The sequence below is a fragment of the Schistocerca gregaria genome, chromosome 10 (genome assembly GCF_023897955.1).
Source record: "Schistocerca gregaria isolate iqSchGreg1 chromosome 10, iqSchGreg1.2, whole genome shotgun sequence".
NCBI lineage: Eukaryota > Metazoa > Arthropoda > Insecta > Orthoptera > Acrididae > Schistocerca > Schistocerca gregaria.
This window is the reverse complement of record NC_064929.1, coordinates 207,594,596-207,620,024: the sequence shown is the minus strand read 5'-3', so window position 1 is coordinate 207,620,024 and position 25,429 is coordinate 207,594,596. Positions and strand designations below refer to the sequence as shown.

At 44.2% G+C, this 25,429-nt stretch overlaps 1 protein-coding gene across 3 annotated transcripts in view; it reads right to left on the bottom strand.

The window, feature by feature from the left end:
- The window catches only part of LOC126293481 (platelet endothelial aggregation receptor 1), an 800,502-nt gene that overhangs the window by 90,470 nt on the left and 684,603 nt on the right, over positions 1-25,429 (bottom strand). For all 3 annotated transcript variants that reach the window (XM_049986725.1, XM_049986726.1, XM_049986727.1), the window contains exons 8-9: positions 20,531-20,645; positions 18,387-18,481 (exon numbers count right to left, since the gene is read on the bottom strand). In XM_049986725.1, the coding sequence (XP_049842682.1) occupies positions 18,387-18,481; positions 20,531-20,645 (210 nt within the window). The remainder of the gene's footprint in view (positions 1-18,386; positions 18,482-20,530; positions 20,646-25,429) is intronic.

The window sequence follows — 25,429 nt, the reverse complement described above, 5'->3', positions numbered from 1 at the left end:
GTACGAGCCGTAATATCTATTATATAGTCATAAAATCGTAGAAAAATAGGTCTACAGAATCAAGCCTTAATTATAATGCAACTCTAAGTTTTTTAACATAGTACCCATGAAAAGTTATTATCCCTCCTTTCGCATATTTTTCTTTGCATCCGTAGCAGCATCAGTAATTCACTATCACTATTACACTATCAACGAATGGTGAAAACACAACAAATACTCTTGATATTATAAGCTTCAAACTCTGAGAAAAGCACACACGCACAGCGAAGTCCCGAAAACAAGTAACAATCCTGGTTTAATGTTGACAACATGCACAGAACTCAATGCTCACTCCAGAGATATTTACTCTATGGTGTGGACACAATTTGTTGTTCGAAGCTTCGCTGAGCCCGAGGCTGATATCTAAGGCCGCCAAGCCATTGCACCATGACAGAGGAAGGCTGTATGCACCTTTTAGCCAAATTTTAAACTCCTGCGTCGCAGTGGGGTAAAATTGACCCTATAATTCTTTTGCACAGTGCAGTTTAAACTGCGTGCTGGAAGTTAGTTCCTTCGACAAGACCACGGAAGATTTCTTTCTCATCCTTCCCTCAGTCAACTGAACTTGTGCGTTATCCATAACGACTCTGTCATTGACGGGACGTTTGTCTCTCATTCTCCCTATCATCCCAGTGATTAAGACATTTCACTGGGATTACTTGGATTCAGATTCACGTCTGGCCATCCAAATCTATGTTTTCCCTGGTTTTCGTAGAATAAGTAATGCGAACAACGGAGACATTCCTTTACCAATATGTCCGTTGTTCTTCCGTATCATTGTCCATGTCGAAATAGTGCTCCTTCTCTAATAACCTCGATGTCAACGGGTCCTTTCTTGTATGTCCAAGATCCCCTTTCAATAGTATACGTAGCTGACGTAACTTGTCATGTTAATAGATCGTTCCGAAACGCGAGAGACAGTTTCTTCGTCAATTAAAAATTGTACTGAGCATATTGATAGTTTGACTAGTACTAAATCTTTGGAGATGGCTATTACTCCAGTTGTCTTCAGGGAACTTTTCCTTGTGACTACGAAAGCATCACGGTGAAACACTAGGTGCGACACACGTTTGGTTTCAGGCAGGTGCAAAAGACACAACACATGGACACCAGGATCCGGTGAGACACTTGTAGATACCAGCTACTTCAGGCTAGCCCTGATTCACAGTTAATCTACAGTGCTAGAAAACACATCATAACTAGTATGCTTAAATTCATCTCGTAGCGTCGTAATTACCTCATTACACAAATAGCAACTGCAAAAAAAGGACAAATAAGTAGAGAGCAGCTTACACCATCCAGTAACCAAAGTATCATAAAACAATACTTTCTATTTATCCTGTGTTGACAAATGACACAAGTTATTCTTCTAAAGTCTTTTTCAGCAAAAGTAAAAAAAAAATTAAGTTAAATAGCGCTACGCAGAGAAATAGCGAGAATATTTCTCTGCGTAGCGCTATTTAACTTAACGAGCCCTAGAATTACAAGAGAAATATTGCAGTGTAGTACATACATTATCAGTAATCAATGAGGTTGCTAGTTTCTTGTCGGTAGCCATGGCTAGATTGCAGTAGCCACGTATTCACTAAAATATAAATGCCTAGAAGTCGAAGTTAGCGAACAAATGTTGTGTCTCATCAACAGAGATAATTTCAGCCAGTGATTCCAATGACAAAAACTTCAGTTTATATTGATGATTTTTCGTAGCTCTTTTTGCAAGAAACATTTCGTAATAAGCTATCAAAAATGAACTAAAGCAGCATTCCTGTGATTTTTTTTTTTTTTTGGTTGTGCACCACAAAACCAACTTTACCGCTCCTTAACAAATAATTCACAACGTGTCTTGTTCATCATCTCTGTAAATATTTTTGTTTCGTTAAGCACGACAAAACCAGCTTCACCAACCTTAAAAGATAATTCAATACATGTTACAGTTTTCAACACAACCGTCAGCTGTAGTTTCAATATAAATTTATTGGCAACCGATTTCGACGATACACTTCGTCGTCTTTGGGCTCTATAAAAATATACTGGCTGAATTTTCCCGAAAGATATCAATCAGAAAGTCTCGCGTGAAAATAACTGGCAGCCGCATCAGCTTTCGTAGAAAGCAACCGCACACGACGAGATCGCAAACAACCCCATGCGGAACTTTCCGACTGATATCTTTCGAAAATTCAGCCACTATATATTAAGAGGGCCTGATGATGACGAATGCATGTTAAGACCATCGGCTGAGACTCAAGATCAATCAGCGAAATCTCGTGAAATTCTTGTATCACACAGTTTCAACCTGAGAAGTGACGACACGCAGTAAAATCTCTTCGGATTTCTTGCCGCATCAATCCACGGCGAGTTCGCAACTTTTCGGAAGGAATGTTCTGTCCTTCCATCTTCGGACACACTGTAGACGAATTCGGTAAGAAACCCGAGAAGATTTATTGCATTAACACGCTGCGCAACCTTCTTCTGCGTATAAGGATAACATGCTCAATGCCCTAGACTTTAAAGCAACAGGAAAGGTGAAACCATTTGACACCAGTCAAATGAAAACAAGACAGGTGGAAAAAAGTAAGGAAGCTGTTTATTATTCCAAAAGTAATCGCCATTACTGTTAATACATTCGTCCCACTGTGAGAAACGATGGTCAATGTCCTGATGGAAAAACGTTCGCTGTTGCCTACGGAACTATCTGCATCTACATCTGCATCATACTCCGCAAGCCACCTTATGGTGTGTGGCGGAGGATACTTTCGGTACCACTACCTGATCCCTCCAATCCTCTTCCGCTCGCGAATAGTGCGTGGGAATGACGATTGTCGGTAAGCCTCTGTATGGGCTCTGATTTCTCGAATTTTCTCCTTGTGGTCAGTACGCGAGATGTATGTGGGGGGAAGTAATGTGTTGTCCGACTCCTCCTGAAAAGTGCTGTCCCGAAATTTTAATAGTAAATTTCTCCGTGGTGCACAACGCCTCTCTTGTAACATCTGCCAGTGGAGTTTGTGTAGCATCTCCGTAACGCTCTCTAGCCAGCTAAACGATCCCTTGACGAAACGCCCCGCTCTTCATACTCTTATCAGTCCTACCTGATATGGATTCAAGACCGATAAACAATACTCAAGAACCGTGCGAACAAGCGCCTTATAAGCCACTTCTTTCGTGGACAAGTTACATTTCCTTAAGATTCTTCCGATGACTCTGAGTCTGGTGACTGCTCTTCCCACTATCTGTTTTATGTGGTGATTGCTCTTAAGGTCGCTCTGGATAGTTACGCCTAAATATTTTACGGCAGTCGCTGTCTCCAGCTGTTCGTCATTAGTAGTTTAGCTGTACAATAGTGTATTTCTTTTCCTATGTATGCGCAATGTGTTACATTTATTTACGTTCAGGGTCAACTGCCAGTGCCTGCACCATTCATCAGTTCTCTCCAGATAGTTCTGGAAATTGTTACTATCTTCTGGCGTTGCTACTTTGGTATAGACAACTGCATCATCTGCGAGTAGCCTTAAAGAGCATCCGACGCTTTCTACTACATCATTTATATTCAGGGTATTTCAAAAAGAATACACGTATTGCAAAGTATTATTTTGTCCAAACTATCGATCGCATCGCCTCGGCTCGGCTATTGGAAAAACGAATACGTAGTCTAGTTTATATTTATAGCCGCTAATGTCAGTTATCTTCTGTTTTGCTTGGTCACCATCATATGTTTAAAATGGCTACTCCGCAGCAGAAATCATTTTGTGTTCTCGAGTTTGCGAAGTGCAATTCCGTGATTACGGTGCAAAGACGTTTCAGGTCGAGGTACCAAATTGATCCTCCGAATGGGTGGAGCATTCGCAGTTGGTATCGACAGTTTCTAGATACAGGATGTGCATGTAAAGGAAAAGAGTCCTGGCTGTCGTCGTGTTCTGAAAAAAAAAAAAAAATAAATGTTGCACGATTTCAAACTGCTCTCCCACGTAGTACTTCAAAATCAAATCGTCGTGCCAGTCGGGAGTTGCAACTGGCTACAACAATAATTTGGCGTGTATTGAGACGTCGGTTGGTTATGAAGCCATACAAGTTAGAGCTGTTACAAGCTCTGCGTCCTGATGACAAACGCAAAGAGTGGCATTTTGTAACGAGATTCGTGATGCTATTGACAATTATAACATTTTCGCACAACGCATCGTGTTCGATGATGCAGTGAATTTCCATGTTAGTCATCAGGTAAACAAACACAATATTCGAATTTTGGTGACTACAGAACCCACATGGAGCCACTGAACATGTACGAGATTCGCCTAAAGTCAATGTGTTTTGCGCGACATTCCGATAATCTGTTCACGGTCCATTCTTCTTTTATGGGAACACGGTTAACAGTCAGCAGTATCTCGCTATGTTACAAAACTTGTCGTTTTCGAAGCTGCAGGAAGACGACTTCATTTTTCAAGTCAGGGTACCGCCTCACTGGAGTCGCCAAGTGCGTGAATATCAGAACGAAACTCTACGAAACCGTTGGATTGGTCGTCAAGGAGCTGGCGACTTAGCATGTCTCAGCTGGGCTCCATGGTCACCGGATTTGACAGTGTGTGACTTCTTCCTGTGGGGTTTCGTTCAAGACAACGTTTATGCACCACCACTTCCACAGGATCTGCAAGAGTTGAAGAACCGGCTCAGTACTGCCATAACATCAGTGACGAAGGACATGCTTGCCCGAGTATCGGAGGAATTTGATTATCGATGCGAAATTGTTCGTGTCGATTTTGTTCCGTTAAGAGCGACGTGTTGAGTTCTGTCTACAAGGAAGTTTTGATTCCAATCGGAAGTCTGTGATTGTACCCAGGTGTGTACCTCCTCGTTCGAAGCGAATCTGTTGGCCACGAATGTCTTTCTTCAGGGCTCAAACAGTCGGAAATCGCGTGGGAGAGGGTTATATGATGTGAAACGGCTTCCCACCGAAACATCTGGAGCGTAGTTAAAGCAACAGGAACACGTTAGAGTGCAAATGCCTAGGAATGTTGACGGCCGTTATTATTATGCTGCAGGATATTGCCCTCTTACATGTTACTACAATTGTCTCGACTATACTGCGGAAGTTTCGCTGGGAAGGCCTTACACACCCTCCATACAGTCGCCGTCTCTTTCTCTATGCGCTTTTCATCTGTTTGGAGCTCTGAAGGACGACATTCTTGGCTGTCGATTTGCTTCGGACGAAGAGGTGCGCGCCTTGACACGATCGCGATTCCGTAGACGGGCGCATTGGCTGTCTTGTCTCGTCAGTGGGATAAATGTGCTGACAGTTCTGGCGATTACTTTTGAAATAATAAACAGTTTACTTACTCATTTTACCATATACAGGGTGATTAGCGAAGATACACAAATATTTTAATACGTTATTCGACAAATAAAACTAAGGAAAAAAGTTCATGTAAACATAGGTCCGCAAATGTTTAGTTACGGATTTACGGCTAATAAAAGATTTTGCCTGAAATTTAGCATCTTCGTTAATATGAAACTTTCGCAAAACTATACGAGGTTAAAGCACGATTTCTATTTATTTTGTTGTTATTGGTCTGGTGAATCTAATAAAACATGCCCCAGACGTGTATCTGCAGTAGTTTTCCAGAACATCCAGAGAAGCAAAGATTATTGTACAAGCAAATTTGTTTACTTTCCATTAAGAATGTAGAAACGTTTATGTATTTGTTGGCAACCGCTAGTGAGTTGCTTCAGTCGTTTCCTAACTTTGAAATAAGTTAGTTTCCTGTATTGCTCAGTGAAAGAACAAAGTCAACGCACTTGAGGCATTACCTGCTGGCATTGTGAGTGCAATTGAGGAAATTAAGAACAACCGTATGAAACTGAAACGAGCAACAAAATCTGTTTATACCACGTGAAGCTAAATGCATTGAACTTGGTGGAGGCATTTTTGAACATTTATTGTGAATAGAAATTCTTCCAGTCCATATGTGGCATAACAGCAAACCAGTACTTAACAGTATTGGTTAAAAACAGTCTTGGTTGCAATTTTAATTTTTTTATTTTTCAACGACGCGTTTCGCCTTATTTAGACATCTTCAAGTTATGCATTTTGCTTACTACCTGAGCCCCCATCTTACTATAACTCGGCCCTGTGAACGGGAACGCGTTGTGCAGATCTTGGTGCCTTTCGCATCCATCTAGAAAAGATAACCTGAAGATGTCTAAATAAGGCGAAACGCGTCGTTGAAAAAAAAAAAAAAAAAAAGAAATTGCAACCAAGACTGTTTTTAACCAGTACATCATTGCGAATGTATTATGTATCCTGTACATCTTCCTTAATACTGAGCTTTGTTTTTTTTTCGGTTTAACACGAATTCACGTGTGCTATGGTATTAATAAAAGCAGATTATCTGACACAGTCGTACAGTTTCAGCTAACATTATTACCATCATTCTTCCAAAATTAATTTCTCTACATGTTCTGTTGCAAACTTAGTGCGACTGTATGGAATTTAAAAAACAAATGCGGTCATGTAGTTAATAAATTAAAAAATTTACGAAATTACTTTTTTGTTTTCCTGGAAAGCTACTGCACATGCATACTGGGCATGTTTTATTAGATTCACCAGACCAATAACGACAAAATAAATGGAAATTGTGCTTTACTTTAGCCTCATATAGTTTCGCGATGGCTCCACATGGGCGAAATTGGTAAATTTCAGGCAAAATCTTTTATTAGCCGTAACTCCGTACCTAACCATTTTGTGGATCTATGTTCACATGATCTTTTCCTTTTGTTTTACTTGTAGAATAACGTACTGAAATATTTGCATATTTTCATGAAACCTTGTATCTCGGTTTCATTGGACTACCCATTATAGTAGCAGTAGGACGATGTGATTATCGCAAAAATACAGAGAAACACGTTGCTTTTCTAATAGACACATCTACACTACTATTCGACAGTATACGGACGCCCCAATGTAATGCGGTAGTGACCACTAGATGTCACTTGAGGTGGACCAGCCAGTATCAAAGAAGGCGAGGAGCGTTGCGTTGTCAGTAGAGTAGCGGTAACACCAGAAAGAGTCGATCAGGAGAACACACTGTCTTCGAACGTGGCCTACGCATTTGATGTCATCTGACTGACTAAACCATAAATGACACTTCAACCCTTCTAAAGCTACCCAAGACGACTGTTGGTGATATGATGATAGACGCGAAGCAACAGTCAGAGGTAAAACAAGACCCGGCAGACATCATAACTGACAGACAGGCACCGTCGAGCAATGCGAAGGGTAGTGGCTGCGCGGTCTTGGGTGCCTTGCCACGGTTCGCGGGGCTTCCCCCGTCGGAGGTTCGAGTCCTCCCTCGGGCATGGGCGTGTGTGTTGTGCTTAGCGTAAGTTAGGTTAAGTTGTGTGTAAGCCTAGAGACCGATGACCTCAGCAGTTTGGTCTCACAGGAACTTACCACCGCCAATACCACCACCGTGAAGGGTTGTAACATGAAATCAGTGGAAGGAATCACTAGTGAGTTCAAAGCTGCCACGAGGAGCTAGTACAATGACCGTGCGTAGTGAGTTAAAAAGAATGGGGTGTCAGGGTCAAACAGCTCCTCGTAACCCAAACATTTCGGTAATCAGTAGCCGGCCCTTGGTGGCCGAGCGGTTCTAGGCGCTACAGTCTGGAACCGCGCGACCGCTACGGTCGCAGGTTCGAATCCTGCCTCGGGCATGGATGTGTGTGATGTCCTTAGGTTAGTTAGCTTTAAGTAGTTCTAAGTTCTAGGGGACTGATGACCACAAAAGTTAAGTCCCATAGCCATTTGAACCATTTTTGTACTCAGTACTAAGCGATGCTTGAGGTTATGTGAAGAGCAACGCCACTGGATAGTAGATGTCTGGAAATAAGTGATGGATCAGCCTATACTCTGTTGCAATCCGATGGAAGAAGGTTAGGTCAGGTGAATCCTATCTGCTGTTGCGTCCTGCGGTCGGCAGGAAAGAACTAACAGTTAAGTTTTAACACACTTTATTGTACTTTAAAAAAAACGCCTTCTTGACATGCACAAATTTGTAAACGCAAGAACAACAAGAAAACCCCACAAATCTTGTGGTAGAAAAACCAGATAAGAATACAAGACAGTGAAAGAAAATAATGACCAAAATCTACCAATTACAAGATGCAATGAGCTACTGAATGCTATGGCGAGTGTATGCTGTGCTAGAGCCGGCGTAAGTACTGGCCGGAATTGTTCTAGTGGTAGGTAAACATTGCCGGTCTGACTGTCCGGGCGCGCTTATAACGCCGGTTTGGCGGAGTGCTACATGAGTCACGTGAGTTCCAATTGGTGGAAATACTGTCACATGTCTTCTGGCGATATAGTTCCGTGTTTATTCGGAAAGTCTGTCATTGTTTATATCCACTGGCTGTGTTTCGATATGAGCTCTTGAAAGGTGGTTGACAGCCCATCTTGCTTGTCTGTTGTGCGGGCCCTCTAACGGATAAGGGGCCATTACGAGGCGTGTAACGCCAACAATGAAGTACGGATGAGGCTGTGTTACTGTACGGGAGTGTTTTTCGTGGTTAGCGTGTGGTCCTGTCCTTGCGCTGAAGAAAACGGTGAATGCAGAAGGATATCAATCTTCGGCCATAAATATAATAGACTGGCCCTGACATCATTTTCGTGGCTCCATCTCTGGGCTAAAGTCACGTGAATGTTGGCAAAACATGGTTGTTTCGTGTTGCACTTATGGCTGTACTCAGAGCTTTGTCAGGGGAAATGACATTACATTTCACGTGTAAGTGTTTCTATGACAGTGCAGATGCGTTTATTGAAATCTGCTGAAGTGACTTTTATATGTTTTTTACACTTGAAATAGAGTTTCACGTAAATTAAAGTGTTGAAAGTGATGCCTGTAAAGTCAGACTCATATTACATTTTGGAAAGTATCTGTGATAATTCGGTTACAGAAGTAACTATAACTGTTTCTCGTTCCTACTCATGGGTCCCCTAAGGATGAAAACCGAAGGCAGCTTTGGATACAGGCCCTGAAACGGAAAAACTTCAAGCCATCTGCACATACCCGCCTTTTTGTATATACAAGTGAGATTATAATAAGTTAAGAGCACCTATAGTCGACACATGAAGACAATTTTTTCTACCTTCTAATACTATTAAATAAATGTAATCTCAAAAATTATTTTCTGAAACTTCAAAGTCTCACCTGTCATCTAAAATATTTTTTTAACTGATAGTTTAAGCTTTTGTAAAAATAGTAGGAACTGAACCTTTAAAGTGCACCTAAAATTGATACTCTAAAATGGACCTGCTCCTAAAGTCGACCTATAGTTGACATAATTCCCATATCCCATTCTCTTTTATAAGTGACTAGAGCTCAAAACGCGGCGAATTCAATATTTAAAGTTTTGACACGAGCCCACTCTTACTGTTTAAAAGAATTTTAACGCCATTTTACTTTAATTGATAGTTTACAGTAATTTCGTCCCGCTGCCCACCAGAGGGGCGTTCGATGTATTTGGTAGATTTTATAAATGGTACTGTGAACAAATCCAGGTCAAATGTAGTTCTGACATAATTTTTCGCAAATAAAAAAGTAATTTTTGTTGGAAGCGTTTGGCAGTCAATTGAGAAATGTGGTTTAAAATACGATACAAACATAGGATGGCAGACCTCTGATTTGAAATCGCGCCACGTTTAGCCAACAGTCACGTGGTTTCTGTTGGAGCCACACCAACCCTATAACTTCTGCACAGCAAGGCCAGTCTACTAGTATCTATGGTCAAAGATATCAATACATGTTACAGCACTGTGTACTGCGTACAGTAAAGGAACATTTCGGAGCTTGACACTGTATAAAGTCATAGAGCAGCATTTGTGAAGCAATTGTTTGTGGACAGTAAAGTTTCCTGAAAGGGAATGACCTGCCCAGAGTCCCAGACTAAACCCAGTGGAACACCTTTGGGGTGAATTACGATGTCGTCCTGACCCCAGCGTCCAACATTACTGTCTTCCCTGATTTCGGCTCCTGAGGAATGTGTTGAAGCGTAAAGTCAGGGGCCGGCACGCCACTCTGGAACATTAGAGCAGAGGGGGCTGTGAAGAAGACGTCAGCCAGTCACACGCTGACCATCCCCTCTCTAAGACGACAACGCGACAGCAGTGGCCTCCAGGCGAAGGGAACATAAGCCCGCTGCGGCCAGTTCTACAGAAGCGTCAAGACCAGCGACCTGGACAGAAGCACCCACTGCATTACTTCACTTGTATTGGAATCGTTACACTGAAGGACATTGATTATGTGGTGTCACCGCCAGACACCACACTTGCTAGGTGGTAGCCTTTAAATCGGCCCGTCTCACACGGAGCCAGATTCGCTGCAAGTTTCCTTCCTGGCTCGCGCGACGGCTGCCTTGCGGGCTCCGTCGTCTGCTGGCGGGCTACCTTGCTGGGAACCTTGTGAGATTTCCAGGATAGGTCCGGTGCTATTTTTCTTGTAAGGTTCCCTGTGTGCTACCTGCGTTGGCCAATCATGAGACGTTTCGTTTGTGACGTCAGACGCGGAAAGCTTGGGCGGGAAGCCTTTGTTGATGGTCGCTTTTCTGCTGTTGTGAGGTGCGGTAGGAAGTTCTTATAATTGTTAAATAATGGTACCGCAGTGGTCCAAGGAAGCGATTGAAGTATTGATATGTACTTATAGGGAAGAACAGTATCTGTACGTCGTGAAAAGCGCAAACTATTATAACAAACACTTGCGTGCAGAAACACTCGAAGGAGTTGCAAGTGCCGTGTGTCTTGTTCGACCATGTACGACGAGCAAGGAGTGCTATAGAAAAATGCACAATTTACCTACTTAGTTTAAAGTGGAGCACGCCAAAGTAAAATAATCGAAAAGCAGTTCTTCAAATACCAATACATCCATTCGTATAAAATTTGCTAAGGATGTACGATCTTCTATCCTATAAAATAAAGTCGTATATAACAGTCATTACCGGTATATTTATAAAGTCAAACAGTAATGAAATGGTGATACTTTTTAAACAAAAGTAGGTGTTTGCGAACTAACCTCAACTCTTTATGAAGCATGGAGAGCACACCTTTTCCAGCGTTTCTCCTCTTAATCCAGCTTTTCGTCCATTCTTTCTTTCTTCTTCTCTCATTGGATGCATTTCTGCATCGTTTAGCGCCAAAACAACTAATAACGCCAGTTTGCTCCGAACATCTATACCTGAAGCAGCCTCCTTCGTTCGATACAACATGCAGCCGATCACAACACAACTATCTGCCGATCTCGCACCGTGGGAGAGCTTCGGCATGGAAGATAGCCGGCTCCTTTCCTGCAAGCCGGCAGGCATGCACGCCATCTCGCAAACTTGCGGTGAACCTTGCTCCGTGTGAGACGGGCTTTAGTATACGTCGGACCCGCGTGTCGCCACTATCAGTGATTGCAGACCGAGCCCCGCCACACTGCAGGTCTAGTCTAGAGAGACTCCCTAGCACTCGCCCCAGTTGTACAGCCGACTTTTCTAGCGATGGTTCACTGTCTACATACGCTCTCATTTGCAGAGACGACAGTTTAGCATAGCCTTCAGCTACGTCATTTGCTACGACCTAGCAAGGAGCCGTATTCAGTTACTATAATTACCATCTTCAAGAATGTATTCCGAACAGATAATGTTGTGAATCATATACCGTCAAGAGCGACGTTCGTCATTAATGGCTTAAAGTGAAGAATCAAACTAATCACGTCCGCTTTCTCAATTCTCATTCCTTGTCATATTCCAGACCTCACGTCAGTATAGTTCTTCCCTCTTCACGCCAGCCTGCGTGAGCTCAAACGCGTGCATTTCGGCCTCCACTCGTTAACACGGTGTTGGCTCTTCTGCTAACACAAAAGATTATATTGCATGTCGCCCTTTGCTTGCGACACATCTATGCATTTCTCAGAGTTAAGTATTTTCATTTATTTTGTGTAATAAAATTCACTAACACGATTTGCTTGAATTGTTGTCCAGCTATCCAAGATAGCAGGTTTCCTAGGCACCCCATATTTGACGAGTACGCAGGATACAACAAGATGTTCCTATACAGACATTGAGGCACCACACTGAATATCTTGCCAGCGGAGCTCAAGTCGCCATAAAGACGAAAGGTGGACTCACCCGATATCAATGTTCCATAGTAGATGACCGGATAGGTCTGGTTAGAGAGTGCAATGCCAGATAATTGCGCTTTTCAGCGCTGCGTGAAACTTCAGTTTTTTTTTTCTTTATTGAATTTCGATTCCCCCCGAAGAGGGCGGGCTGGCAGCAGCTTAGTATGCCGCTCTTCAGCCTACAGACTTTGTTTTGAAAAGGTGAAGATAATACATAATAAAAAACAGGCGATAAAATCGAAGACTTAAAGGGTAACATGGCGAAAAAATCGTGGAACTTATAACAGAACAAAGGGATGATGATGCTAATAAAAATACATATGAAGCAGCCAGGTAAAATAATAGACAATTAAAAAAACACGACCACAGTCTGGTTTCTGTTCGCAAAGGACATAAAATTCACACCCAGCGACAGCATTGTTTCTCGAATGAGATTTTCACTCTGCAGCGGAGTGTGCGCTGATATGAAACTTCCTGGCAGATTAAAACTGTGTGCCCGACCGAGACTCGAACTCGGGACCTTTGCCTTTCACGGGCAAGTGCTCTACCGACTGAGCTACCGAAGCACGACTCACGCCCGGTACTCACAGCTTTTACTTCTGCCAGTCTCCGTCTCCTACCTTCCAAACTTTACAGAAGCTCTTCTGCGAACCTTGCAGAACTAGCACTCCTGAAAGAAAGGATACTGCGGAGACATGGCTTAGCCACAGCCTGGGGGATGTTTCCAGAATGAGATTTTCACAAGGTAGGAGACGGATACTGGCAGAAGTAAAAGCTGTGAGTACCGGGCGTGAGTCGTGCTTCGGTAGCTCAGTTGGTAGAGCACTTGCCCGCGAAAGGCAAAGGTCCCGAGTTCGAGTCTCGGTCGGGCACACAGTTTTAATCTGCCAGGAAGTTTCAGCATTGTTTCTGTTTGCAACACGGGAAAAGATGAAACAACACTGAACATTCATTGGAACACTGCGCTAAAATATGACATACCACAGCCGAGAGCACGTGGGGGGAAACTAGACAGGTGAGGGGAAGATAAAAAAGGTGGGAAGGTGAGGAAAAGCGAAGGGGGGAGGGGGGAAAAGGAGCCAATGGAGGATGAGGACCCATAAGAGGAATGGAGGGGGGTGGGGTGCTGGGCAGACGCGACAGGGAGTGCAGAAGGCAGAGGACGGGAATACAAAAGGACTAGAGGGGGGGGGAGAAGGGAGGTAGGTAGAGGTTGGGCGGTGAGAAACACAGGATGGAAGGGGGGAAGAGGGAGCCCAGGGAAAGGATGGAGGAAAGGAGGGGGGGATGAAGATCAGAGTTGATGGGAGGGATAAATGGAGGGAGAGAGGGCATCATCCGGGAGGGGGAGTTGATGGAAGCTGCCTTGGGAAAGGAGATGTTGGGTGTAGAGATGGAGGGTAGGGGGGACGCAGCAGTGAAGACGTGGCAGGGGGTGGGGATGGGAGAGGAGGGGAGCAACCAGGGGGTGAGGGGGAGCCAGGCGGCGGGAGGTGTAGAGTATGAGGATACGTTCGAGGAACAGAAGCAGATGGGGGAGAGGAATGAGGCCATAGAGGATCTGCCTGGGAGACGGGAGGCGTATACAGAAGGCGAGGCGGAGTGCATGACGCTCAAGGATCTGGAGGGATAGAATTGGGGGGGGGGGGCAGATATCCAGGCGGGACTGGCATAACAGAGGATGGGACGGATTAAGGATTTGTAGGTGTGGAGGATGGTAGAGGGGTGCAACCCCCATGTCTGGCCAGAGAGGAGTTTGAGGAGTCGGAGGCGGTTTGGATTGGATGGAGCGGAGATGAGGGACGAAACTTTAGTCTAGTCGGTAGTTTGTATAATGGCGCAAAATACTACACAGTTTTGAGAACGTACACTTCTATTCAATGAAAACGTGAAATTTCATTTCCACTGGACATTTAACGATCACCCAGTATTACCAGCGTCGTTCAGTAAGTAATGCTCCATATTTAAAAAATAAGCCATTAATATACATAGACAAACATACTTGTTGGTGCTTCACCTGTGATGTTTGTTTTATGCACCGGTGAAGTTTCGAACCGTTCTGGTAGATGGCAGAGCCGTAGTACAGCGTCAAAATGGCGTCTACATACGCCTCACGTTAGAAGCAGCGTGCTGTTATTGAATTCTTGTGTGCAGAAAAAGAAACCATGGTGAACATCTATAAATGTTTTCCTGCAGTGTACGGCGTTGCTGCAGTTGAGAGGAGTACAGTTGGGCGATGAGTAAAGAAAGTCACAGCCTCAGAAAATGCATAAACAGAGCTCCACGATCAGCCACGCTCGGGACGTCCTGTCACAGCCGCTGCTCCAGACGTGCTGAATCGTACGGATGCCATTATTCGTGCCGAACGGCCCCATCACAACTCGAAAATTGGGTCTACAGTCGTCGGTCAGCATTGGAAGTGCGTTTGCAGTGATCGAGACTCTCGGATATTCAAAGAGGTGGTTGCGATCGGTTTCACGAATGCTCACAGCGGACCACAAGATTAAAACAAAGGCCGTTTCATCTGAATTGTTGGAGCTCAAAGGTTATCTACGGGGAATACACTTTGAAGATGACGAGAGTGTCAGTCACGCATTGAGAACATGGCCACGCCTACAGGGCAAGAGCTTTCACCAGCAGGGAATACATGCTCTTTCACAACGTTGGCGTACGGTCATAGAACGTGATGGAGACTATGTAGAAAAATAAAACGTGTTTATGTATATTCTCAGCAAATTCTGAGACTTAACAATAAACATGTTCTGAGAAAAAAATTGGGGCATTACTTATTGAATGACCCTAGTTATTTCATTTGTAGCCTACAGCAAATCCGTTTAAATAACGACGCCCGGCTGTAGCATGGCCACTATGTTTATTACTATCGGTCAAAAATCTGGAAATTTTTGTTTTCTTAATGAGGAGGTATTGAATAGAATTGGGGAGAAGAGGAGTTTGTGGCACAACTTGACCAGAAGAAGGGATCGGTTGGTAGGACATGTTCTGAGGCATCAAGGGATCACCAATTTAGTACTGGAGGGCAGCGTGGAGGGTAAAAATCGTAGAGGAAGACCAAGAGATGAATACATTAAGCAGATTCAGAAGGATATAGGCTGCAGTAGGTACTGGGAGATGAAGAAGCTTGCACAGGATAGAGTAGCATGGAGAACTGCATCAAACCAGTCTCAGGACTGAAGACCACAACAACAACAACAAAATAAAACCTTTGGCTTTCAATGAATTTCTGTGAAAAAAGCTGGTAATAATTTTAACAAACGATTTTCCAATGATTATGTTACTTTTGAATGATCCTATGCTTACCAATCGTTAACTGTACACAGTTGGCGGCGAAGGAAAAAACAGGGTGGGCATAAAGTGTTTCCTTGATTATGAAACTTTATTTCTAAGGAATTTTGCTAGATGCAGCTATGTGAATTACTGCAGATGTTAAGTTAGCTCATACAGCTTTTTGTGGATACACGTCCACATGCGCTTCGTTTTTTGCGCCTAGAACGTCAGGGAGATACTCAATTTCATTTCATGTCTTTGCATAAATCTCTTCCGTCATCGCCGCTACAGCATCCGTGCCGTATGAGACTAAGCACAGGAACTGGTGAACTGAACTCTCCACCTTAACGTAACCCCACAAAATATGAAGAGGGTTGTGTATGCTGATTGTAGTGGCCATGATGTTCGACTGCCTCTGTCGATCCATCTGTCCGGAAAGGTTTCACCCAAGAACAGCCGATCAAATAACCCCCAGTTAGGCGGTGTATCATCTTGCCGAAACATTGCCGGTGGTTGAAATTCCTGTAATTGAGGTGTCAGAGCACATATACTGTAAAAATTCATGAGTTAAGCTACCGTTTGCAAAACCCGCATAGAGATGTGGAAATAAACCCATAAGAGACGTCATGAGTTAAGCTACTATTTGCAGTAAGTTGTGTAACTGTGTCTATTGAAGTTTCTTACAAGGAACCTCCCCATCGCATCCCCCTCAGATTTAGTTATAAGTTGGCACAGTGGATAGGCCTTGAAAAACTGAACACAGATCAGTCGAGAAAACAGGAAGAATTTGTATGGAACTATGAAAAAAATAAGCAGAATATACAACCTGAGAAGCCCAAGCGCAAGATAGGCAACATCAACGATAACATAAGCTCAGGAGCGCCGTGATCCCGTGGTTAGCGTGAGCGGCTGCGGAACGAGAGGTCCTTGGTTCAAGTCTTCCCTCGAGTGAGAAGTTGAATTTTTCATTTTCAGACAATTATTATCTGTCCTTCTGTCCGTCCGATGCGAGGTAACTGCGCCGTAATATGGGGACGTTACACCTAAACAAACATCGAAACACACGACGTCAGTCGACTACAGCGACAGAGCACAGGGAAAACTGTGAAACTGTTGCATTCATTTGTTGCAGTTTATGTGACAAACTCTCATATTTTCATCACTTTTTTTGGGAGTGTTTATCACATCCACAAGAAAAACTAAATCGGGCAAGGTAGAAGAATCTTTATACCCATTCGCCAAGTGTACAAGTTAGGTGGGTCGACAACATATTCCTGTCTTGTGACGCACATGCCGTCTCCAGTGTCGTATAGAATATATCAGACGTGTTTTTATGTGCAGGAATCGCTTGACCTATGACCTTGGGATCAAATGTTTTTGGTTCCCATTGGAGAGGCACGTCCTTTCGTCTAATAATCGCACGGTTTTGCGGTGCTGTCGCAAAACACACACTAAACTTATTACAGTGAACAGAGACGTCAATGAACGAACGGACAGATCATAACTTTGCACGAAAATAAAGAAAGTAAACTTTTCACTCGAGGGAAGATTTGAACCAAGGACTTCTCGTTCCGCAGCTGCTCACGCTAACCACGGGACAACGGCGCTCCTGGGCTGAGCCTATCCTTGATGTTGCCCATGTTGCGCATGAGCTACTCAGTTTGTATATTTTGGTTATTTTTTTATAGTTCGGCACAACATTTTTCCTGTTTTCTCGATTGACCTGTGTTCAGTTTTTCAAGGCCTATCCACTGTGCCAACTTATAACTAAATCTGAGGGGGGGTGCCATTGGGAGGTTCCCTTGTTAGAATTAAATTTTTGGAGTGAGGCGCAGACGTTATGCTCTCCTGTACTTCTCAAGGTGCGTTTACACCTGCGCACCTTGCGGCTAGTCGCCACGGGGCTGTAGCTAGCCCAACACGGAAGTAGAGGCGCCCAGTGTGAGCACAGGCGTGAACTGAATCACTCGCTCGCACGTGCTGAGGAAGAGGCGTGCAGCCTGCACGCGCGCCTCTACTTGCGTGTGGACCAAGCACAGTCGCTCAGCGGCCAGGCGCAAGGCGTGCACGTGGAAACGCTTTAAAGTGTAGCTTGCGGTTGAGTGTGTGGTACCCCTACGTTCCGGGATGCTCGTCGCCTGTTAAGCGTCCATGAAGCGTGTTCTGAAAACTACTACTGATCCACATATTGGTGGACATTTCTCGAGGTAGTTAACTGCCTCGCTTTCGGTAAGCTGGCCGAACTGGTATTCAGAATATCATATGTTCAAATGTGTGTGAATTCCTAAGGGACCAAACTGCTGAGGTCATCGGCCCCTAGACTTACACACTGCTTAAACTAACTTACGCTAAGAACAACACACACACCCATGCCAGAGGGAGGATTCGAACCTCCGGCGATAGTGGAAGCCACCATATAGGCAACCTGCAACTAGACTTCGGGTGATCCCTTTAACGGTTCGCTGATACAAGTTGTTGACTTTCACGGTATCTTGCCACACTGCTATGCCTGTGTCACTGTGTTTGAGTGTGTGTTACGAGTATAAAATAATCCTGAACATCTTTGTGTGTTCTGTGTTTGTCTGTGAGTAAGTGTGTGTATGTGTGTGTGTGTGTGTGTGTGTGTGTGTGTGTGTGTGTGTGTGCGCGTGTGTGTTGCTCGCCCCTCGCCGGCTACTTGCTACTCTGAGCGGAGCGGCGTGCAGGGCGTCTGGCTGGCGGGGTCTGCCATCTCATCTGATCGTGCGGAGCGGTGGTCCGAGGATCGAGTACCGGCGGAGCCGGCGTCGGCAAGCGACGCGAGGCTGGGCTGGGGGCTGCCGCGCCGCCCCACCGCCGCCGCCGCCGCCGCCCCCGCGCCAGCTCCCGCCCCCACAGCCGCCCCCGCGGCGGCGGCCGCGCCCGCAGCCGCCGCCTGCTCACCTCCGTGAATCAGCTTGCTGTCGCGCAGCAGTGAGACGTTCATCAGGCGTGGGTTCGGCGTGTTGAAGATGGTGCGGTTCTCGCGCCACCGGGCCCTGCGGACACAGGCGGCTACATTCGCCTCCGCCATCTAACGGCAACTTAGCCAGTCCTCTAAATGCAATTCACAATATGAGAGCATACAGATACAAGTTCAACAAGGGCGTTTTCAAGCTTATTGTTGGTTAAATTTTGTGCAAAATGTTGAGAAATAACTTTGGTTTGGTTAAAGGAAAACAGAAAAACACTGTAACAAAATTAACGATGTTGTTGTGGCATACATATCGGGTGATCAAAAAGTCAACATAAATTTGAAATCTTAATAATGTAGATAGAGAGGTAAAAATTGACACACATGCTTGGAATGACATGGGGTTTTATTAGAACCAAAAAAACACAAACGTTCAAAAAATGTCCGACAGATGGCGCTTCATCTGATCAGAATAGCAATAATTAGCATAACAAAATAAGACAAAGCAAAGATGTTCTTTACAGGAAATGCTCAATATGTCCACCATCATTCCTCAGCAATAGCTGTAGTCGAGGAATAATGTTGTGAACAGCACTGTAAAGCATGTCCGGAGTTATGGTGAGGCATTGGCGTCGGATGTTGTCTTTCAGCATCCCTAGAGATGTCGGTCGATCACGATACACTTGCGACTTCAGGTAACCCCAAAGCAATAATCGCACGGACTGAGGTCTGGGGAGCGGGGAGGCCAAGCATGACGAAAGTGGCGGCTGAGCACACGATCATCACCAAACGACGATCGCAAGAGATCTTTCACGGGTCTAGCAATATGGGGTGGGGCGCCATCCTGCGTAAACATCGTACGTTCCAGCAGGTGTTTATCAGCCAGGCTGGGGATGATGCGATTCTATAACATATCGGCGTACCTCTCACCCGTCACGGTAGCAGTTTTACTGTCCAGCACCATCCGTCGGACATTTTGTTAACTTTTTTTTTGTTCTAATAAAACCCCATGCCTCTATAGACAAGGGGGAGCTAAGATAATGAGCTACAGATAAGTGTGTTGAAGAGATCATGGTGAAACGTTTGAAAATCAAGAAAGAAAAAGAAGCTGTAGGCTTGGAGGAGACGCCACTATAGACAAGGAGGAGGGAAGGGGAAAGATGGGGAGGTAGTGTTACTATGGTGAGTTACAGATAGGTGTGTTGAAGAGATCATGGAGAAACGTTTGAAAGTCAGGAAAGAAAACAAAAATGGTAGGTTTGGAGGAGACGCCTCTATAGACAAGGGGGAGCTAAGGAGAAAGGTGGAGAGAGGGTATTACTTCAGTGAGTTATAGATAAGTGTGTTGAGGAGATCATGGTGAAACGTTTGAAAATCAAGAAAGAAAAAGAAAGCTGTAGGCTTGGAGGAGACGCCACTATAGACAAGGAGGAGGGAAGGGGAAAGATGGGGAGGTAGTGTTACTATGGTGAGTTACAGATAGGTGTGTTGAAGAGATCATGGAGAAACGTTTGAAAGTCAGGAAAGAAAACAAAAATGGTAGGTTTGGAGGAGACGCCTCTATAGACAAGGGGGAGCTAAGGAGAAAGGTGAGGAGAGGGTATTTATTTCAGTGAGTTACAGATAAGTGTGTTGAGGAGATCATGGTGAAACGTTTGAAAATCAAGAAAGAAAAAAAAAGCTGTAGACTTGGAGGAGACGCCAGTATAGACAAGGAGGAGGGAAGGGGAAAGATGGGGAGGTAGTGTTACTATGGTGAGTTACAGATAGGTGTGTTGAAGAGATCATGGAGAAACGTTTGAATGTCAGGAAAGAAAACAAAAATGGTAGGTTTGGAGGAGACGCCTCTATAGACAAGGGGGAGCTAAGGAGAAAGGTAGAGAGAGGGTATTACTTTAGTGAGTTATAGATAAGTGTGTTGAGGAGATCATGGAGAAACGTTTGATAATCAAGAAATAAAAAGAAAGCTGTAGGCTTGTAGGAGACGCCACTATAGACAAGGAGGAGGGAAGGGGAAAGATGGGGAGGTAGTGTTACTATGGTGAGTTACAGATAGGTGTGTTGAAGAGATCATGGAGAAACGTTTGAAAAATCGAGAAAGAAAACAAAAACAGTATGCTTGGAGGAGACTTACTTGCTGAAGAGGTGCAGTACGACGCAGAGGATGATGAACATTAGTCCCAAGCCGACCAGGACGCCGATCATGGTGGGGTCAACGTACTGCAGCGACGGCGGCTCCTGCTTGATGTCTGCTCCGTGTGCACACATCAAAATTTACATTTTGTAAGGCGCTCGTTATCACTTACAAGCTACATATTTCCTACTTCCCGAGCCTTCGTATTGCGTATAATGGACGGTACAAAATATATCACATTCCCATTTCCTATTTCATTTGATGCAGAAAAAAAAGACTGTCGGTAGCCCAGTGTACAAAGCCTAATGTCTCTAAATCACTTAGGAAATACAGAGACCATACACCTTTTACATCACTTTCTTATGGAATAAGATGATGTTGATGTATGGGATGATGTGGATCCTTAGAGTTTGGTTGTTAAATGTGTAGTTCAATTAGACTGAAGTGATTCTCCCCCATGTACGTATTTGATGCAGATGGTGTTGATGTTTATACGTCTTTCCACATGTGGACTGGTGAGTTGATTTGCATGTCACATTTGTTGTGACATTTTGCATAGGCGTTTTCCGAATGCTGCCGATAGCAGATCACACTACTGCCCATTAAAATTGCTGCACTACGAAGATGACGTGCTACAGACGCGAAATGTAACCGATAGGGAGAAGATGCTGTGATACGCAAATGCTTAGCTTTTCAGATCATTCACACAAGGTTGTCACCCGTGGCGGCACCTACAACGTGCCGGCATGAGGAAAGTTTCCAATCGATTTCTCATACACAAACAGCAGTTGGCCGGCGTTGCCTGGTGAAACGTTGTTTTGATGCCTCGTGTAAGGAGGAGAAATGCGTACAATCACGTTTCCGACTGTGATAAAGGTCGGATAGTAGCCTATCGCGATTGCGGTTTATCGTATCGCGACATCGCTGCTCGCGTTGGTCGAGTTCCAATTACTGTTTGCAGAATATGGAATCTGTGGGTTCAGGAGGGTAATACGGAACGCCGTGCTGGATCCCAACGGCCTTGTATCACTAGCAGTCGAGATGACAGGCATCTTATCCAAATGGCTGTATCGGATCGTGCAGCCATGTCTCGATCCCTGAGTCAACAGATGGGGACGTTTGCAAGACAACAACCATCTGCACGAACAGTTCGACGGCGTTTGCAGCAGCATGGACTATCAGCTCGGAGACCGTCGCTGCGGTTACCCTTGACGCTGCATCACAGACAGGAGCGCCTGCGACGGTGTACTCAACGACGAGCCTGGGTCCACGAATGGCAAAACGTCATTTTTTCGGATGAATCCAGGTTCTGTTTACAGCAACATGATGGTCGCATCCTTGTTTGAGGACATCGGGGTGAAAGCACATTGGAAGCAGCGTGTATTCGGCATCGCCATACTGGCATATCACCCTGCGTGATGGTATGAGGTGCCATCGGTTACACGTGTCGGTCACCTCTTGTTCGCATTGACAGCACTTTGAACAGTGGACGTTACATTCCGGATGTGTTACGATCCGTGGCTCTACCCTTCATTCGATCCCTGCGAAACCCTACATTTCAGCAGCATAATGCACGACCGCATGTTGCAGGTCCCGTACGGGCCTTTCTGGATACAGAAAATGTTCGACTCCTGCCATGGCCAGCACATTCTCCAGATCTCTCACCAACTGAAAACGTGTGGTCAATGGTGGCCGAGCAACTGGCTCGTCACAATACGTCAGTCACTACTCTTTATGAACTGTGGTATCATGTTGAAGCTGCATGGGCAGCTGTACCTGTACACGCCGTCCAAGCTCTGTTTGACTAGATGTCCAGGTGTATCAAGGCCGTTATTACGGCCAGAGGTAGTTGTTCTGTGTACTGATTTCTCGGGATCTATGCACCCAAATTGCGTGAAAATGTTATCACATGTCAGTTGTAGTATATTTGTCCAATGAATACCCGTTTGATATCTGCATTTCTTCTTGGTGTAGCAATTTTAATGGCCAGTTGTGTATATTTTTCTAAGTTAACATCCCTTTTTCTCCATACATACTAGTCGTACAGGGATTAATGCGGCATCGTTAGAAATGCTTTTAATCTGCTTCTGACATTGCATACAACATAAATGAGACTTTTAAGTATCATAGGCAAAAGGGTTTCATGGATGCCCAGTTTCATACTCATATTTTAAGATGTAAACTTATTACTTACGAATAACGGACTCCCTTTCCATATTATCTTATCACAAATACCGTCATATTTGTTTTACAGTACTTACTAACTGAATAATTTGTATACACCACTGAGTTAGTCCATTATCTCCGCCCGTCGCACAGGTTGACTTTTCTAAACGAATATACTACCCGAAACGACTAACATGCCTGTCATTGTAGCCTTTAATTGTGGTTTACCTATTGCTACTACGGCCTAACGTGCTTATTGTAACTGAGAATGTTTGTCGAGTTAAAGTTATTGGTTATGTGGCCGTACTCACAGTCCATGATCTCTGCCCGTCGTACAAACCGGTACAAACATTCCGAATGCAGAACACATTTTTGGACACATGGAAATTAACTTACAGGAATGTGTAACAAATACATAATTACTATTTCACGTTTTTGGTTCATTTTTAAAGGTATTTTATTTTCATTTCCACAAATACCCTTATCCCAACAGCTACACTCATTCCAAATTCTGTCATTATTTAAAACTATAAAAGTGCGGAAGTTTTGCATCGGTCCCCTAGTAAACTGAAAACTGTACAGTCAATAAGGACAATTTCTTCTTTTGGAAAGCGTCCTAGTGATGAAGATGTAAGGGTATTACACCAACTGAAGGGAAAAACTGAAACGGGTCCTGGAATAAATGAAGTTATATAGTAAGAGTCACGTTTCCGTAGTTTCATTCACAGTCACGGGATTACTTAATGCTAATCCCTCTCAAGTATAATGTCGTCTTTAAAACGCGACGTGTATTTGGGAGGAAGTGATATATATCATCAGTTGTCTTAGAACGTACACTCCCGAAATCTGACGACAAATCAAATCATTGCTTGATGCACAAGGCTTTCCTTCCAGCGTCTCTCACCACAGATTAATTTGTATTTCTGCACTCCGTTAGTCAGGTACTACTCTGACGTAAACTTCTCTCGAGAATGAGCTGAGCCGCGCAGGGTAGCCGGGCGCTCTGATGCACCTTGCCACGGTTCACGCGGCTCCTTTCGTCAGAGGTTCAAGCCCTAGCTCGGGCATGGGTTGTCCTTAGCGTAAGTTGGTTTAAGTAGTGTGTAAGCCTAGGGACCGATGAGATCAGCAGTTTGGTATTATAGGAACTTACCACAATGGACAAAAAAACATCGGGTGAGTGAGAGAAATATGAACGTCTTATATCGAGCACTAAATTGGTTACGTTCGCCGATGACATTGTAATTATGTCAGTGACAGCAAAGGACTTGGAAGAGCAGTTGAACGGAATGGAAAGTGTCTTGAAAGGAGGATATTAAATGAACACCAACAGAAGCAAAACTAGGATAATGGAATGTAGTCGAATTAAGACGGGTGATGCTGAAGGAATTAGATTAGGAAATGAGACACTTCAAGTAGTAAATGAGTTTTGCTATTTGGGGAGCAAAATAACTGATGATGGTCGAGGTAGACAGGATATCGAATGTAGACTGGCACTGGCAAGGAAAGCGTTTCTGAAGAAGAGAAATTTGTTAACATCGAGTATAGGTTTAAGTGTCAGGAAGTTGTTTCTGAAAGTATTTTTATGGAGCGTAGCCATGTATGGAAGTGAAACATGGACGATAACTAGTCTGGACAAGAAGAGATTAGAAGCTTCCGAAATGTGGTGCTACAGAAGAATGCTGAAGTTTAGTTGGGTAGATCACATAACTAATGAGGAGGTATTGAATAGAATTGGGGAGAAGAAGTGCTTGTGGCACAACTTGACTAGAAGAAGGTATCGGTTGGTAGGACATATTCTGAGGCATCAAGGGATCACCAATTTAGTATTGGAGGGGAGCGTGGAGGGTAAAAATCGTAGAGGGAGACCAAGAGATGAATGCACTAAACAGATTCAGAAAGATATAGGTTGCAGTAGGTACTGGAAGATGAAGAAGCTTGCACAGGATAGAGGCGCATGGAGAGCTGCATCAAACCAGTCTCAGGACTGAAGACCACAACAACAACAACAATAGTTGGGAATTTACAAATATTGTGCAAAACTTGCTTTCAAAAATTCCAGCCAAACAAATGGTTATGGCAGGTGACATTTGTATGCAGGTGATTTTGCTAAATGGGTATAAACTGCAGGAAATGTTTCCTAAAAAGATAGGCCTAAAGAGCAAATAGATTGTATTGACATATGGGCACATATTCATGGTGTGCATGTATTAATTCATCTCATCTGCACAGTCCAATGCAACACACATCAACCTCCGATGAGACACTACTGGGTTAGGTGTTCGAAATGACCCCCACGGGCCTCTAAAACATGTGCTAACATGAGGCAGTAGCAACGGATCACACATTCAAATGTGCCATCCTGCAAGTGAATGACATTACAGGCAGCAGGAATGTTTGGGATGTGTGCCACATACACAACTTCTTTCAAGTGTCCCCACAAGTAGAAATCTAAATGGCTGAGGCTCAACGACCACACCAGCTATGTGACTGGACCGTTTTGACCGATCCATTGGCCAAGGTAGATATTATCGAGATGCCTCCGTGCAGGAATTTGAAAGTGTGCTGGAGCACCATCAGGTAGTGGTTATATTAGCCTTTCTACCACCAAAGACACTTCTCCCAGCAGGGGAGGCAGTGTACCAGCAGGAATTACAGATATCCCTTGGGTGTGAAGCATTGTGGCTAAGGATGACTGGAACCAGGAGATGGTCTCCAATTATTCCCACTCAA